Source organism: Tursiops truncatus, chromosome 13 (assembly GCF_011762595.2).
Source record: "Tursiops truncatus isolate mTurTru1 chromosome 13, mTurTru1.mat.Y, whole genome shotgun sequence".
NCBI classification, from domain to species: Eukaryota; Metazoa; Chordata; class Mammalia; order Artiodactyla; family Delphinidae; genus Tursiops; species Tursiops truncatus.
Window position 1 is genome coordinate 29,050,861 of NC_047046.1, and position 17,316 is coordinate 29,068,176.

At 50.9% G+C, this 17,316-nt stretch overlaps 1 protein-coding gene across 1 annotated transcript in view; it reads right to left on the reverse strand.

The window, feature by feature from the left end:
• APCDD1 (APC down-regulated 1) overlaps positions 1–15,200 on the reverse strand; it is a 31,160-nt gene extending 15,960 nt beyond the window's left edge. The window contains exons 1-2 of the mRNA XM_019920750.3: positions 14,993–15,200; positions 3,234–3,417 (exon numbers count right to left, since the gene is read on the reverse strand). Coding sequence (XP_019776309.1) covers positions 3,234–3,417; positions 14,993–15,050 — 242 coding nt within the window. The 5' untranslated portion in view covers positions 15,051–15,200. The remainder of the gene's footprint in view (positions 1–3,233; positions 3,418–14,992) is intronic.
• Positions 15,201–17,316: the final 2,116 nt, after the last annotated feature.

Here is a 17,316-nt window from a genome sequence, read left to right on the forward strand (position 1 = left end):
AGGGTGCGGGGCTGGCCTAGGAAAGATGCTCCCTGTGTTGTCAGAGATGTTGATTTCCTGACCACTTCCATCATCTGGACCGTGTCCACAGCAGCCAGGTGCCAGGTGTCTGTTGTCCTGGAACGGAATCTAGTCTCAGGGAGGCACCCCTTGGAGGCCACTGGAAATTCATCTCTTAGCCCGTCCAGTCAAAATTAGTTTTCCCTCTAGCAGAAAATAAAGAGGCAGGTAGGGCTCCTTCGGTTGTGCTGCCGACAGTGGCAGAATGTTTTCTTTTTTTTTTAATATTAATATCTTTTTAAAATATTATTTATTTATTTATTTTTGGTTGCATTGGGTATTCGTTGCTGCGCGCGGGCTTTCTCTAGTTGCGGCGAGCGGGGGCTACTCTTTGTTGCGGTGCGCGGGCTTCTCATTGCAGTGGCTTCTCTTGTTGCGGACCACAGGCTCTAAGAGTGCAGGCTTCAGTAGTTGTGGCATATGGGCTCAGCAGTTGTGGCTTGTGGGCTCTAGAGTGCAGGCTCAGTAGTTGTGGCACATGGGCTTAGTTGCTCCGCGGCATGTGGGATCTTCCTGGACCAGGGATCGAACCTGTATTCCCTGCATTGGCAGGCAGATTCTTAACCACTGTGCCACCAGGGAAGTCTGCAAAATGTTTCCTGCTGTGGCATCAGGTAAAGGCTGGATGCCTAGGCCAGAAACACCTGGATGGGACCTTCCTCATCTGGTCTAACTGTAATCAATTTTTACAACTGCAGCACGGCCCACATCAGGAAATGAGGGGGTTTCCTTCCTTGCATTGGGCAAAGAATCTGTCCACTCGTCACCTTTAATCAGATCCTAGTCTCAGTGACATTGAGACTTCAGTCTTATCAGTCTTGGCCGTATAACCCTGCTTGTGTCTATTATTTATATATAAACTTATTAGATACAGTAGTTCTGGTTTGAGCTGAGTGGCGAAATCAAGCAGTGGGACTGAAATCCCAGAGGCCAGTGGTTCTCAAAACTACTATTAGTTTACAAACTGATGAACGGGCCACTTAGAAGTGGGTACCATTAGCTTAGTAAAGACTGTCACCTGCCACAGATACCGCCAGACAGCAGCCAGTGGTGCTCTGGGCATCCGTCTCTGTGACAGGAGGGAGAGGAAGCCCATGTTCCTTCCCAGGGACAGAGGAGTCCTTCCGTGTGAGCAGCGATACATGTCTGTTGCAGTTCAGACAGGAGGATCGCCAACTTCTAACACTTCATCTCAGCTTGAGGATCTGTTGATTTGGTCCCAAGCTCAAGCCCACTCACTTCTCCATCGCCCCATCCCCGACGCCCCTCACCCAGGCCTTGGTCATCTCCAGCCGGGACTGTTGAGTCTTTTAATTGGTCATCCCCAAGTTGAAACAATTTGGGACCTGGGACCCTTTTGCTGCAGTGCTTGTACCTGGACACTCGTCTCCTCAGGCAACAAAATACAAAGAAACTATAAGAGACTAAAAATAACTGTGCGCATGCTCAGTTGGGGCAAATTATGGATAACAAGATACAAAGAGACCAAAAAGCCAACTGCCACTTCTGAAGAGTCAGGAGCAAAGCAGGGTACTGCACCTGCCCCCTGCACTCAACATCACCAAGGGGTGGGCAGACCGCCTGAGCCACGCCTCCGGCCCCACCCCTGGAACTGCCCCTACCCTCACCCCATACAAGGAACCAGCTCGCCCTTCCTTGGGAAGCAAGCAGGGGAACCTGTTGTTTGTTCTTGCTCCCCCTTGCTGCACCAGGGGCCCCAGTAAAGCCTGGCCTGAATTTCTTGTCTGGCCTCTTGTCAATTTCTATGGATTAAGGAGGCCAAGAACCCTGGTTGTCCCCAAGTCACTCTTCCCACCACCCACTTGCAGCCAGAGCGCCCTTCAGTCATGCTGAATCAGGTTTGAGCACAGCCCTTGCTGAAATCTCTTCAATGACGTCCCAGTTCTCTTAGATTAAAAGCCAAATTCGAAGAGACAAGGTGTGCAGGGGGCCCTGGGGGCTGGCCCCGCCTCCTCCCTGACCTGCCTGGGGCTGTTCCCCACCCCCAGAACAAGGGCTCCTGTCCGTGCTTCTCCGGTCCAGCCTTTGCTAGTCCTCCCACAGGGAAAGCTCTTCCCTGGTCTTGCACAGCCAAGGACATCTCAGCTCAAGTGTCCTCTTCTTGGTAGCCCTTCCTACCCCACCCTGTCCTAAAATAGGGGCCCTGCTATTCTCCTTGAGCACCTGTTGTTTCTTCCCTCTTCGTAACACTTCTTTGTGTATTTGTAAAATTCCTGAAGACAGGGGCCATGTCTGTTTGGTTCGCTGCTATACACACAAAATCTAGAACAGTGCTCACGTGCGGTAAATATTTGTGAGCTCCAGAAATATTTGTTGAACAAAATGATAAATTATTTAAAAGTACGTCGCGTTAAGATTGTTTGTGCCAATACTGACCATGCGGTTATTTTGAGAAACCCCATTTTTCGGAAAAAACCAAAAACCAAAACCCGCTAGGTCTTCCTCGTAAGATTTCTTTTTTGTCTTCTCTGGATGCCTGTGATCCCTCCCCAAGGTACCTGGAGGAGTGGTCTGCACAGAAGTGATCAGATCCCACCGTTAGCCTTGTGAATTTGCAACAATTTAATGCGCAGGAAAGAGATTGCAGGTCTGCCTCTGGGCTATTTTTAAAAGCTCTAATGGAAGATAAGCAAGAGCTCAAACTGGGATAAATCTCAGCTCCACAGCCTGGAAAAGAAGCCAAGAGCTGCACCCTGGCTGGTTGAGGTAGCATGGGTACCTTTTAACTTACTCTCAGACCCTGAAGCTGTATATTAAATTACCAGAATATGGCTAGAATATTTAGACCATCAGAAGCTTGCAAGTCGTGTTTCAGGGTTGGTGAAACACAGACTCCTAATTTCACTTGCTAATGGTTTCTTTTCATACAGGAGTGGTCCTACGGGGTTCAATAAACAAGGACATATTCACTCCCATGTGGGATACAGTGGTACCGTATCACCGCTGCTGAGGCTAAGATTTCAACAGGACTGGGCTCTGTTTCTTCACCAACCCGAGTTTCAAAGCATCGCTTGGCTGTGAGTTAGAACTCAGACAACCCCAGAATCACTGTAAATTCTAGAAAGTCTCTGTGCACCTGAGAAACCCTAAGAAGGCTCTGCATAGCAGTGCGCTCTCCAGGACCTCCCGGGACCCCCGCCCCAGCCTCTTACCCGGTAGACACCCAGTGGCCCTCGATGGCAGGCGGCATCTGCACAGTGATCCTGGCACCATTGTGGAGATGTTTGAGCATGTGGTGACACTGGGATTCCTTGAAAGCCCTCCAGGCACTTTTCTCCAAGGACCTAGGGTGGGACCTGCTGTCCGGATGAAGGAGGGCAGAGCCCTCTCCCAGCCCTGAAACAGATACAGGCAAGGCAGGTGTCAGGGGAGCTGCAGAGACGTGAGGCCAGCTGAGGAGCTGTCCCCGAGGCGGGGACATCCCACAGGTGGGAAATGCCAGGTTTTATCACTGTCTTTGCTCTCCTAGAATTCACATTCTACAGTGTCCCAGGAGATCCTCTCCCAGGTGAGAAAACTGGGGTCTGTGGAGATAACGAATGTGATTTGCATGAGGTCGCTTGACGAGCTCCTGGCAAAGCCTGAGCTCAAACCCAGGTCCATGAAACTGCCAACAAGGCCGTGCATCCCACGAGCAGCTGTGCAGGGCTGCAGGGGACAGAACTGTGTGCTCCAGAGTCATCAAGGCTGGAGATGGGGCTGAGGGGACAGGTAGAAAAGGTAGTCAGGAAGGGTGGTCAGGTGCAGTGACACACAGACAGGAAGGCAGAGAGCCAGCAGCTTCAGTGAAGGGTGAATGGAGACGGGGAGAAAGGCCCAGGGAACAGCTAGGAGGCGCCCCACAGTGGGGACTCCCTTCTGCCCGCACCACCTCATGCACCTCGGGGTCTCTCAATCCCCAAACGGACGCCCTCTAGAGGGGGTGCAAGTCCTACGCCCGCCCTATAAGGGCTCAGGTGTGGCATTTCCCCCAGTGATCTTCCAAGGCTGCCCCTTAGAGTTGGTGACAAACAAACACATGTTACAGGGTTGATTGCACATCTGTATTTTCCACGGGTGAAGGGACACTAGGACTAAGTTTATCTTCACGTCTTCCGGGTTGGCCAAAATTTACACATGCAAAAGTACCACCAGCGTCGTGTGCAGAAAAAGGCAAGGAAAACAGATGGAGTTATCATCTGAAAGCCCACTGTTTCCTCTGAGATTCACTCCTGAAGTGACTCACAATCCGAGAGGTCTTTATTGTGGACCTACTAGGAATTCAGCACTGTGTTAGCAAAAAAAAAAAACGACACTAGTTAGACAAACGTACAACAATAAAAGATGGATGTTAACGAAACGGTGGTAATCGTTTTGCAATGAATGTTAAACGCAACCTCACCAGCAACCCCATTCAGCCAAACCAGGTGAGTCACACCTGAGCTAGAACAAGGGTGACACTAAAACTCAGAAATCTGTGTCAGGTGGAGTAGACATTAATGCTCAGGGCTGTTAAGCGAGGACCCCCTCCGTGGCCTCGAGCTCCCATCCCAGGGAAGGCACTTCCACTGAAACAGTGGTCCTGGGTGCTCCGTCCCTGACCCTCCCCAGAGAGAAGAAGGAAACAAGCCTGCTAACTGGGCTATTTTTCTCTGTTTCTTTGCAAAACCAGCCTGTTTTCAAAATACATAAAATACATGCATTTTGATCAGCCCCCTCCCACCCCCATAGTAAGGACCCTTCAGTGGTTGGGCTGTGGCACTGAGCCACGTGGAAAGTCTGGAAAATGCAGGGGTGACCTGTTGGCAATCCTACATGGACATCCACCTGTACTGTGACTTCTGATGGGGTATTTATCCCAATTCCAGCATTTTAATCCCCATTTGTCTGGCACTTGTGCTGATCTCTCTCAGTTAGCTTTAAACTAGAGGACGGGGGGATACCTCCATCAACCCCAAGATTTGTGGTCATCTTGTTGATAGGAAGCACTTCCTGAATTCCCTGTCGGGAATGAAATCAAACAGTACAACTTGCCATCTGGTGGGCCAATTGGATGATAAATTGTAACGTGGCAAAGATACATATCTTAACTCGTCACAAAGCACTGGGAGTTGCGGAAGAGTCTTCTTGAAAGATGACACCCAGCATTCAGTAAAGAGGTCATGCTCTCACGATCAACCAAGCTATGTACTAAAAATTGATTTATAAACCCCTTTACACCCCGCAAATGTTTTCCCGTAAAGCTAAGGAGAGCCGGGAGGGGAGCGGACATCGGTGAAATTCTGGAGCTGGGCTGCTTGGGTTTGAAACTAGATCAGCCACTTAAAGGATTTCATCAAATCCAAGATTTCAATGATTAAGATGCATCATTATTTTATTATCAGCGACAAAAACACTTGCATTTAAACGATGACACCTGCCTTAGCAGCAGTCCCAACACCCTCGGAGCACGCACAGGGCCTCCAACTGCTTTCTCTCTCCAAAGAGAACTGGCACCGTGTCTGGCCTTCAGCTGCAACGCTTCACTCAGGACAGGTAGTCGGTTCGCTCTGCACGAATCTTGACAACAAGACTCAAACACAGCCTTATCTTTTTGTGGCATCTTTCTTTCCAAATAACTGTTTCTCGGTGAGAAAATATGTAAGTGCAGTTACCACCCCCCTCACCGTGATAAATACTCGCCCCACTGATGTTACACGGACGCCCCTGGCTCTGTTACTGGGCTGCCTGATTTCCACACTGTTTTTCTTTTCAGCGCTGAGAGTGGAGTTTACAAGTGAATTCTAACACTTGGCTGCAGTGTTTACTCTATTTTCAAAACCAACCTATTGGCAACTAAACCATAGATGGAGAGTAACAAGGACACACACAGAGGAAGTGACGTGAGGACAGTATGGGTCCAGGTTCACACAGGCGATGACAGGTCTGCCGCATGACTGCCACCTGCAGGCTCACAGGGGCCAGAGGCCCCACCCACCGGAGATGCACACACACTGCCCAGACCTTATACATGAAAAACTGTAAATCCTACAATCGATGAAACACATGATCAGCACTGTGACCATAAACAAGTCACTGAACGCCCCCAAGCCTTAGTGTGCTCATCTGTACGGAGCGGGTGACGGCACTGCCGTCACTTGGAGTTGGTCTCAGGATTCACTGAGATCATTTCCTTTAGCACGTGGTTCATGGTTCTTGTTAGACGTTAGTTACTATTATTTTAGATGATGAGTAAGGCTCTTGGAGGTCCTGAGGAAGGCCTTCCTAACTAACAGAATGGCTGGAATAATGGTAAGAGTCTCCTGGAGCCCAGCTCACTCTGCGCTCTGGAGGGACAGTGTGCACAGAGCGAGGTCCGGGCTCCCGGCAGCCAACTAACTGGTGACCCGAATGGAGAGCAGGGGTGGTGAGAAGCTCTACTCGGTTTAACAAATAACTGCACGCTGCCACTCTGTGTAGCTTAGGGGCTGGAAGCATAAGGAAGATTGAAGATAAGTTTTTCTGACCCGGAGGCTCTTAAGGTCTCACTTGGACTGCACGTCCAAGGACTAGGGTGGGATGGTGGGGTCTGGGCAGGAGGTGGGTTCAGAGGCAAAGGAAGGGGCCGTGGTGCTCAGGACCTGCACGGTTGTGCAGGAGGCTGGAGCCGACAGTCAGCTTTTTAACCAGGGGGTGGGGAAGACATAAAATCCCAGAACCACCCATTTGCACATCATTAGAAAGCAGGCAGAAGATTACGTCACTCAGGGTTTCCAGAGACCAAGCTCCGTCTTGCTACTGCTCCTGTCAGACAGGAGCCAACGTCAGGGACCTGGCAAGGCCGTCGGCCCAGGAGGCCAGCAGGACAGCCAGATGGAGGACTCGACAGCCAGCCCCTCCCCAGGACACAGTGGCTGAGGGCTCACTCGCGAGGGTGGGACTGAATTTTTAGGATGGGAAAATAGGGTTGGAATTTATTCTCTTTTTACCCACCACCTCAATGACCCTTAGGGAGCAAAATTAAAAGGGTCAAGCGACAGCAGGCGTTGCTGTCAGGCAAGAGAAGCCGTCTCTTAGGGTCAAGTATGGACAGGGGTCACCAACACTTATTGGCTTATTTGGTGTGGGACGTGGATTACACCCCCCCCACCCCGCCCCCATGTGAGGCCTCCTTCTAGTAAATGGCTGGGAATGAAAAGGCCACTTGAAGCACCTAGTTCAGCCACGGGGGAGGCCATGTGGAATGCTCTCACCTTACATCCCACGACTTCCTTCTCAGCGTCAGCCGTGGGTGCCCTCCAAGGAGACCAGCCTTAGACTTCTGGTCAACCCAGGGATCCCCATGTTCCTGCATCGCCAGAACTATGTCAGCTCCAAATCTGAGACTGAAACTAGCAACTCACTCATTCAAACAATCAGAAAGGACTCTCTGCAGGGCCAGGCACTGTGCAGGCACAGAAGCTACAAACATTATGCCCCAAGGAATCGTCAGTTGGGGAAGAAATCAGAATCCCAGTGGACTTCTAAAGGGACTCAGAAAGATGGAGGGAGCAGGCAGCTATGCCTTGAAGACTGAACAGAAGTGGTCCAGGCAGGGTTTATACAGCACATGCCCAACATAAGGAGGGGTGGGAGATTCGTGCAGGGAGGATGGAGAGGCCTTAGGGAGGGGAGATTGCAGGGTGGCCCAGGAGGGAACAGTGGCAAAACAGAGGCCAGGCTGTGATCAAGAGCTGTGAGTGCGTCATCCTGAGCATGGACTGGGCTGAAACAGGGAAGAGGAACCACCCAAAGCTTGTCAGCAATGTAACGCAGGATAAGGATTCCATTTTGAAAAGACTGCTTTTCCCTTTTTTTGGAGGGCTAAGAAGCAGGAAGATCAATTATGAAGCTTCTGCCATGGTTCAGTGCATCATTTTTGCCTGAATAAATGAGAAAGATAAGAGAAGGGAACTGCTTTCAACAAAGCAGTAAATCTTTTTGGTGGTCCCGGAGAGGCACTGACCATCTTTGGCATGTTGTGGGAAAAGGTATTACCAAAAAGTTATTTGAAAAGAGAGGAAAGAAGGACGGGAGGGAGGGAAAGACAGAGAGAGGAAAGTAAGGGTCTGTACTAATTTAGCACTATATCCGGAAAAAAACTTTTGCAAAATACTTATATGTCCACTTTCATACATCTTCAATTGTATAAATAAACATCCAACTTAAGGGTGGTGACTAGCTGTAATAATCGTTCCTGCCTGAGTGTACTTATTAGTTATAATAATAAATGTGCTTATTATATATAATAACTTTAAAAACCTTCACTTGATTGGATTATCTGTATAGTCAGAAGTGTTGACTAACCACGATATTTGGTTGTCGATAATTCTGCTATTCAGCGTTGAGTGCAGTTGACATTATGATCTTTCAGGCTCTAAAGGCAGATCACAGTGAGGTAATCGTTAGGAACATCAGTGCCTGTGGGATGTTGCTTTGGATACAGAGCTAGCGGGGTGGACAGGTGACAACCCTATTTAGTCCAAGAGAGGGTTTTTCCCCTTGTGTTTCTCACACGAGTGAGGAGGCACACACAAATAACATCAAGACTTTGATGAACTGAGGAGTCTAGATATTTTGGTCAGTTGCAAAGACTAGTTCATTGGGCTCCATTCATTAAGATTTTTGCTGTAAATGAATCCAAGGAAAAGAGCATCTCGAAGGGTTAAACAACATCAGTGCAGTAAGAAAGGGACTGAGTTTTCAGGCTTCAAGGTGACTTTGGCTAAGTCATCGGATAGGTGCTTTTCGTTCCCCTGTACACAGTGAACATTACAGTAATGGGGATAATAACTAATGTTTGTAAAACACTCGAAGGTTCACTTCACGCCTCTATTATCTCATTTATCAAATTCCAGTTACTACACGGGAACAGAAGGGAGTGGGTGGAGAACCAGCCTTCCATGTCAAGGGTTCTACGAACAGCCAGGCCCCGATACCAGCGCCAGTGGGAGCCACCACAGCACCGCCCCGACCAGTGGCGTTCTGATGAAGCAGGTTATCAAAGTGACTTCACTACAAAATGGTCTCCAACATCTGGGGTCCCATGGCCTGGGCCCAGATCAAATGGTTATGACAAGGGGGCAGCTTCTTTCAAGTACGGGTGGGAGAAAAATGTAGACCCTGGAAGGAAATTGTTCTCCTGTTGAAAACAAATTAATTCCCGAAGGCTTTAGGGGACAATTTTATAGATGACCATTTGCAGAGAACTACATGAGCTCCTTGGGTTCTGGAGGGTGTATCACATGCGCGGGTGTGTGTGTGTGTAAGAGTTTTTCACTTCCACGGATGAAATCACTCACAACAGAAATCCTAAATGACTCCAGAATGATCTTTACTACTACCATGATTGCCAGTCTACTGTTCAGAGAGTGAAAACACCCAGAGATAGCAAATAAAAAACCAGATTTCCCCAAATAGAAGAAGCACAGGATTAACCATTTACATGGGCATCTGTACCCTAAGTTCAAGGCCCGTGAGGCCAGGTGACTGTTGGCATCACCCAAGTCACCAGACTCTGCACACAGAAAGCAGCCCTGAGCACAGGCTTCAAAGGGAACAAATGCAGTATTTCTCTGTCGCCTGCAGCAACGCTTATTCCTGAGCCCTCGAGCCAGGCCACCAACAGGGACCAGGCAGAAGACAAAGGGCATGGGGCGGGGGATGGAGCAGAGACCCTGAGTCGTCCCTTCAGCAGGTGGCTGAGGGCCTACTGCGTGTGAGGTTGTCTCCAAGGCCTGCCCCATCGCTGACACGTGAAGGGAAAAGTGAGGGGGGAACACGGCGTGTGGCCAAGTCCCTGGGAGAATCCTCTTGATGTGCTCAGCAGCTTTTCACCTGTCTCTCTAGATCGAGAACCCAAAGCACCAAACCACTTTACACACAATAAAATGTGAACTGAGTTCGGAAGGAGACACTTTTCAGGCGCACTTGGGAATGAACTCATCTTTGATCGGGTTAGTCACTGCATAGGTACTTTAATGCTTAAAAAAATAAAATCAAAACGGCCAAATAAATATAATGTCAAGACATTCACAATGGTGGTCTCTGAGAGGGTCTCTGAAAGGCCCTTTCCCGCTCACTTTGCACGTTTCTGTCCTTGATACAACGTGACCTGCGTCAATCCCACACCAGAGTGAGGAAGCATCTCACGGTGGAACTGGTGCGATGCAGAAAAACACGCAGCAGAGAAAACGGGAGCGATGAGGGGAAATGCAGGTGATGACTTTGCCGTGAAATCGCCCAGCCCCGGTAAGAGAGCCATCATCACTGTAATGTGGGCTGTGAAGTCGAGGCGGCTACGTGACCGCCTGCACAGCTTCCATGTTTTGGAACAAAAGCTGCCGTTCACTCCCAGGTGGGCACCTACACTCACCAAGCGCTTGCTTTTATTTCCGTGTTGTTGGAGATCAAAGCTGAGAGAGCTGCTTTTGCCAAGCTTTAAACCTTATCTAAAAGCACTTTCCCTTTATGAGAAATATAGTAAAGTCAAGATTTCAGATTCCTGGCTTCATTTAACTTTTGATGAAAATGAGGTAATTTTCTAAGTCGTTTTCTTCTAAGGCCATGGTCACCGGGCCAGACACTGGGGTCCAACCACAGACAGCATGGTTTTCCTGCTGGGCCTGGAGCTGATGGCTGCCACCATAGCTGTGCTCTTCACACAGTCGTGTGTGTGTGTGTGTGTGTGTGTGTGTGTGTGTGTGTGTGTGCGTGTGTGTATGCGTGTGTGTGTCTGTGTATGGTGTGTCTGACTACGTGCATGGTGTGTGTGTGTTTGTGTGTCTGGTGTGTGCATGATGTGTGTGGGGTGTGCGTGTGTGTGTGGAGTGCTGGGATTCCCAGCAGGGAAGAACACCGCAGTCAAGGGCAGTGTGCCAGCCTCCCACCTCTGGGCTCTCCAATAAGCTCTTCTCATCCTGCCAGGTATTCTCAGGCCTCTTCAGGAAGGGGGGCTGCCCCTCCTCACAGCCCTGTTCCCAGCCGGCAGTGACACAGGCACACAGGAGGCCCTCTTAATGTACCTGTCGACCGAATGGTTGGCTGAAGGAATGAAGCTAGAAAACCCTTCGAGAACAGACGAGCCTCAGTCACTACAGGGTGACACCACATCCTTACTCTGACCTAGATCCCTATCACATGACCTTCCAAAATAACTTTACTCCCAGTATGAACCCAAATTGAAAAGAACTCAATGGTCTGTGCACATAACATCTGGACACAGCAAGAGCTCATGCTCGGATGGTGGCAGGTTCTTCCTGAGCTTTTCCTTGGGATCGCTTCAATGCCGCGCACAGGCCACGTGCTGCCGTGTCAGCTTTCCACAGGTGTGCGAGATCACTAATGAGTCCTTTCATATTTCCAGTCCTAAAAGTTTTATGCTTCCCTTTAATTGATTCTATCAAATTGTCATCAGTCTGACCCTAAACGGTAGGTATTTACACAGTCTTATCATCCGCTGGTGTTGAGTTCTTTACTCCTTTAGGGAGAAAAAGAAGGACCACGGCTATGACGGGACGGCTCAGCCACGTGCTTGAAGATAGTCAGTTTCTCTCAAAAGAGAATATTTACCATCTGTCTAAGACCCTTGCTCCCTGCTATGAGCAGATGAGTAATATTTCTTTTCAAGATTACATTTTATGACTAAGGGGGAAAAAGTGCACGAAAGGCAATGTTTTCTTGGTCACAAAAACTGCCTCCGGTAAAATGATATTTCAAAGATTCTACTTTACCCTACTGTAATGTTTCCTCACATTTTGTTGGTTAAGCAGTCATTCGGTAATCCACAGTTTGTTTGTTTGTTCAGTTTTAGTAGAATACACTCAAGTGAAAGGTGATAGCTCAGAAGTGTCTTCCCATTTCAGAAAAGTTGATGAATTCTACACAAGTAAATGGCGATGGAAGAACATCTCCCCAACAACGGCTCCAAAACTTAAAGTCAAATGTTTCCATTAATAAAGAGAATGAGCACTTCGGGGCACATTAACGCACCACTTTTCCTGAAATATCTCATGTTAATCTGGTTTCTGGAACAGAATGATTTTCGTGGCTTTTCATCTAAGCAAATAAAACAGTGACAAGGGACATACCCCAGCTGCATACCTTCATGACATTCAATAGGTTTTACTTGGATTAAGAAATGCAATTGTTCTCAGACGCTGGAGGACAGGAAAGTAAGACCAACATGTATACTTTTATGCCGTCACATTTTGAACTTGGGTCTCCCACTACATTTATAGTTTTAAAACACAGCAAAAAATAAACAATGGACTCCAGTCTTTCCAGACCCTAATTTACTCACCAATAGAACCTAGGGGTGATTTATAACTTGCCTGCGTTGAAATAAAAGTAACCAAAAAAACTGAACAAAGATCGGATGGCAAACACAATAAAGAGTTTCTACAGCATCTTCACCCAGAATCTTCCTGAAGGCCTTGTGCACTTGTTAATCTTATTAACGAGACTTGTTAGTGTAACAAATAATCTATAAATGATGTCTGGAACTAAATTTCGTAAAGTTGGTCCCAAGTACATTCATAAGCATAGAAAATATGTTTTTACCTACCTAATTGCTGTCATAAATATACAAGTAGCAAAATAAAAATGCCTCTGTATCAGGAAAAAAATCATGAAGCCATTCTAAAAGAGTACAGGTAATGTCCTTCAGACGGACGACTTCTATTAAGATACATAATCAAGCTCCATCTGTTACTACGGAATTTTTAAATACTTGCAAAGCCCCTAACTACAGAGTAGGACACACGCTCAAGTCATTCCCATGGGTTAGGTTGATTAATACCCATTTCCCATTAAAACGACTTCAATCAAGTAAAAATCAGGCAGAAAAGGGGGAAACGGAGAATACCCGATTTCTTCTTGGTGCTTTACATTATCCTAAGGAATCGTGACAAGCCTCTCTCAAATCGCAGAGATTTATACCCAGACGGACCACTCCCTCGGTTTCTCCTCTGTGCTGGAGTCCCACGCGCCCTGAACGAGTGCAGTTGCTCTGTGGGCAACAGCAGTGTGAGTAACTCTGCCACTGCAGGTTCACTTTGAAATGGGGTGACTTTTTGCAGGGTTATCCCCGTCATCCCATTAAACTTGGCAAACCTCCTTTTTTATTTTACATACTCTTCGTCATATGCACATGTGCACACACACGTGCACACGTGCAAGGGGTCTGGCCCCACCGGCTTATTCCCCCCTTCTTTACTCCCTCCCTGCACACTGTGGATCTGGGTGAACCCCTGACCTCAAGGAGCTCAGGCTGACTCCAGCTGGAATTTGGAAATCTGGGGCTATACTTGAACCTCACTGAGGATATACTTGGGCTCCCCTTACCAGCCGTTACCACACTGTGGTGCAGGAAGTGTGGTTACAACTTCCAGCTCTCAAAACAAGGAAGAAAAGTTCAGGGTGGGTTGGCCCAGGCTGTGTTTCTGAGCATGGCTTTTGTAGTCCAAAAGGCAAACGGCTTTATGAAAAAACAATTCTGTTCATGCCAAATTGTCAAGTACTTTTGCATTTTAAAGGCACTTGCCCATAGGACCATCTTCCTGCACAGATGCGACAGGAGACTTTTAGGGGACACGTTCCCCTGTGTCTCTCTCTCTGCCTCTTGTTTCTGGTGTGGGTGGCAGCTGTTGTTTGATCTGCCCATTGGCTCTGATGTGTTTCATGTTTCAGCCAAAGATGAAAACGGCTCTGTAATTCTAAGCAGATGGGCCTAGGAGTACAACCCTGTAATTACACCTTCTCTCTCTGGCCCTCGAACTGCCAGCCTTCCATCCTGACTTGGAAAGTCTGGGATCACTGGGGCTCCGGGCACACCTTGGCCATCAGGCAGGTCTGGCCCAGCCCAACTTGTGTGCAGGGCCTGTGGACCTGCGCTACCCATACTGCCAGCCCCAGCAGGGTGACAAAGAATACAGCTGCACAGGGCTCCCGGGTTGCTGTCTCCTCACCTTCCTAGATGGTGTGGGAGTCACCCCTGACCTTCAGCGCCGGCCAAATGCGTTCTGAAGCTGGATCAGAAACCTAGAGGCCATGAGGGTGCTGACCTGATGACCCGATGTGCAGAGGTTTGGGGTGCCCGTGGTGGGTGTGGAAGCAGGAGAGTCCTGCTCCTGGCGGACACTCTGCTGAACAGTCAGGTGTCCACCGTTAGGAAAAGCTGGCCCAGGACATCTGGATCAGCACGTGTTCTGCAGCCACCTGCCCCCATGATCGCCACAGATCTCCCACAAAATCTGCCTTCCCACCCCCGGTGCAATGCTGTCTTATTTTCCTCAGTGCAATTCCTGGAACTCTTTTAAAGCCTGCTGTTCTCTGGCTGAGGGTTTACTAGAGCTGCTGACGACATGTGACACATGAAACAGAAACAAAACGACCCAGAAGAGCGGGAGGAAACAAGCTCAGGTCCCGGAGAACTTAGGGGACTGGTTTTAATTACTGCACCTTGGCTGCTAGGAGGCCCCTGCTCCCTGAAAGTCCGTCCAGAGAACCTACCGGTCCACCTGGGAGAGACCCCTCCCCAGCCCCTCAACACACTCGTCCTCCGAGGGGCGAACACAAACACCCCGAGCTGCTTTTTCCCTGAAATGATCACAGTTCTCTGCACAGTGCCCCCAAAGCTTGGACCCCAGCAAGAGCCTTGCCTGCGCTCTGACACTCTGTAAAGGGTCGCATAGCCTGCGGTTCCATGACCGCCTATAGTCTGAAACCCCGCAGAGTGGACACAAGTGTCCGGGGACTTGGACATAAAGTCTGTGTGCGCGCCCTTCCAGAGAGAGCGCGGCCGGCGCCCGGGAAGGCGAGCCTCTTCCAGGGTGCCCAGGAGGGGGCTGCACCCGGCCGCGCGGTCCCCTCGGTTCCGGGGTGTCCACTCGGCTCCCGGCACCCCCAGACTCACCGTGAAGCAGGAGGGCCGGGAACAGGGATGTGAGCAGGAGGCGGCGCACACAGGACATCTCCAGGCCTCCTCCGGGGCCGCCCGCGCGCGCCGCACCGCCCGCCGTCCGGGGACCCAGCTTCCCGGGACCCGCCTGCAGCCCGGGCGGCGCGGCCCGGCCGCGCGGGGACAGGGCCAGGCCCGCGCTTCAGGCGGCCGCGGCGCGCCCCATGCCCGGCCCGGCCCCTCCGCTCCCGGCCTCCCGTCCCGCGCCCGGCCCTGCGCGCCCGGCCGCCCCGTGCTCGCCCGGCCGCCGCCGCCGCTCCGCGCTGCACTGGCCACAGCCGCCGCAACCGCCGCAGCTCCTCTTCATATTTCCAGGGCGCCGCCGCGGGAAAGGGGCGGGCGGGGGCGGGGCCTGGACGGGGCGGAGCGATGTGGGGCGGGACGGGCCGTGGCCTGGACTGGGGCGGGACGGGGCCTGGACGGTGGGCGGGGCGATGTGGGGGGAGAGGCCTGGATCGGGCGGGGCGAGGCCTGGATGGGGGCGGGGAGGGCGGGGTCTGAACGGGGAGGGGCTATGCGGGGGCTGGGCTGGGTGGGGCGAGGTGATATGGGCGTGGGCGGGGCCTGGACCGGGCGGGGGATCCTCCCGGGACCCGGCTCAGGACTTGAAGGGTGTTGGGCACCGCCGCCCCTGCCCCGGCGCCCTCTGCACTTCTTCGCCCCCTGGCCCTCCCCTCCCCCTCCGGTGCCTCTGCTCACTTCTTCCACTCCCCTCGCTGCCCTGCCCCGCCCTCCACTAGCCTCATCTCCTCTTAGCCTCCGGCTCCGGCCCCGTTCCTCTCCTCCTCCTCGGCCGCTCACTCTAGGACAGCTCCTCCTGCGAGGGGCTCACAGACCTACGCCCGGGCCCCCGCCGCCAAAGGAGGAAAAAGTGCCCTTCACCCTCTCTGCACCCACCCGGGGCAGCTCTGGACCCCTGTCTTCCCTCCACTCACAGGGGAGGATTCCCCACTTGTAAAAGGCGTTCCAAAAGGGGCGGGGACGCTGCAAGGCCCAGGTCTCCAGCGGGTCGGAGAGAGGTCCGCGTGCCAAGCTTGGGGCGTGTGTGTGTGTGGCCCGCGCGCACGTGAGAACGAGGGAAAGGAGAGGAGAGAAGAGACGGCAGAAAAGAGAAGAGGTTTCCACCGCACGGGTGGGGATGCTGAGCGCCGCGTCCTGACGCCGGGTTCCCGAGCGCAGGAGCCCGGCCGCAAGCCCCAGCTGACCCAGGAAGGGGTGCAGGGCCCCCTCCACCCTCCCCTTCCAGGAGGCAGGACTCGTTGGGACACGGGAGAAATCTCAGAGGCCCCCTTCCCCGATCCCTCCTCCCTCCCAGCCCAAAGCTTGGTTCTGTTTAAGGTTTGTCAGTCTTGGGGAGTTCAGTTTTACATGGGCGTTGAAGACCCAAAGGCAGGGACAGTCTCCATCAGTCCATTCCAGGCGCTGGTTTCAGTCAAGGCGCCTCCCCTGCTGACGGAGGTGCCCGGCGCGCTCCGATGAATCTGGAGGGCTCTCCTCCAGGAGGGTTTGTCAGTAGGGAAGGCTGAATGTCACCTCCTCACGCTGGCTGAGAGCAGCCAGGGACCACGTGGAATCAGGAGAACATTTCTGTACTCTGCTGGTGTTTTTCATAAATAAAATACTTAAAAAAGAATGCCTGATTTCCAAGAGAGTTTTCTGTCCCTTTGAACAATGTAGTAATTCAACTCTTTGTGCTGTAGACTTTCAAAACTAGCTGGACATTAGCATCTGCGTAAAACAGTAAAATGGATGAGAATACATGTGACAGTTGCCCTTTTTTTTTTTTCCTGAGAAAGCCACAGGTCTTTTGATGTGATGGTGCTGACACTGTTCGAGGTGCTTTAGTTTTTATTACCATCAGTATCATCTTTCCATCTTTAATATGAGGGATTGCAACATGCACCACCTGCCTACCTCACAAGGATGCTGTGAGGATTACGGGCTGATGTTTGCAAATCTGGCAGATGAAAGACTCCGTGTGTGAGAGAAGGGACGGTTGGTGTCATAAAACCTAGGAGCAGGAGAGTATCTGAGTTGGGCTTGCTGTGCAGCATCTCTCCGGACCAACTCTTCCCAATCACATGCTTGCCTCTTACTAGGTTTGGGTATCAGATTATGACCTGTGGGATTTGAATGTTGCCCAAGGGTCAGTTGGGTTTAAAGCAGGAACTTGAATTTCTCGTGAATGCTGGGCAGTTGGGAATGATGTAAACAGCATATTTGGCTGCTTAAACAGAACTTAGCCTTGTCACCAAGAACATCTAGTGGGCGATGTCTAC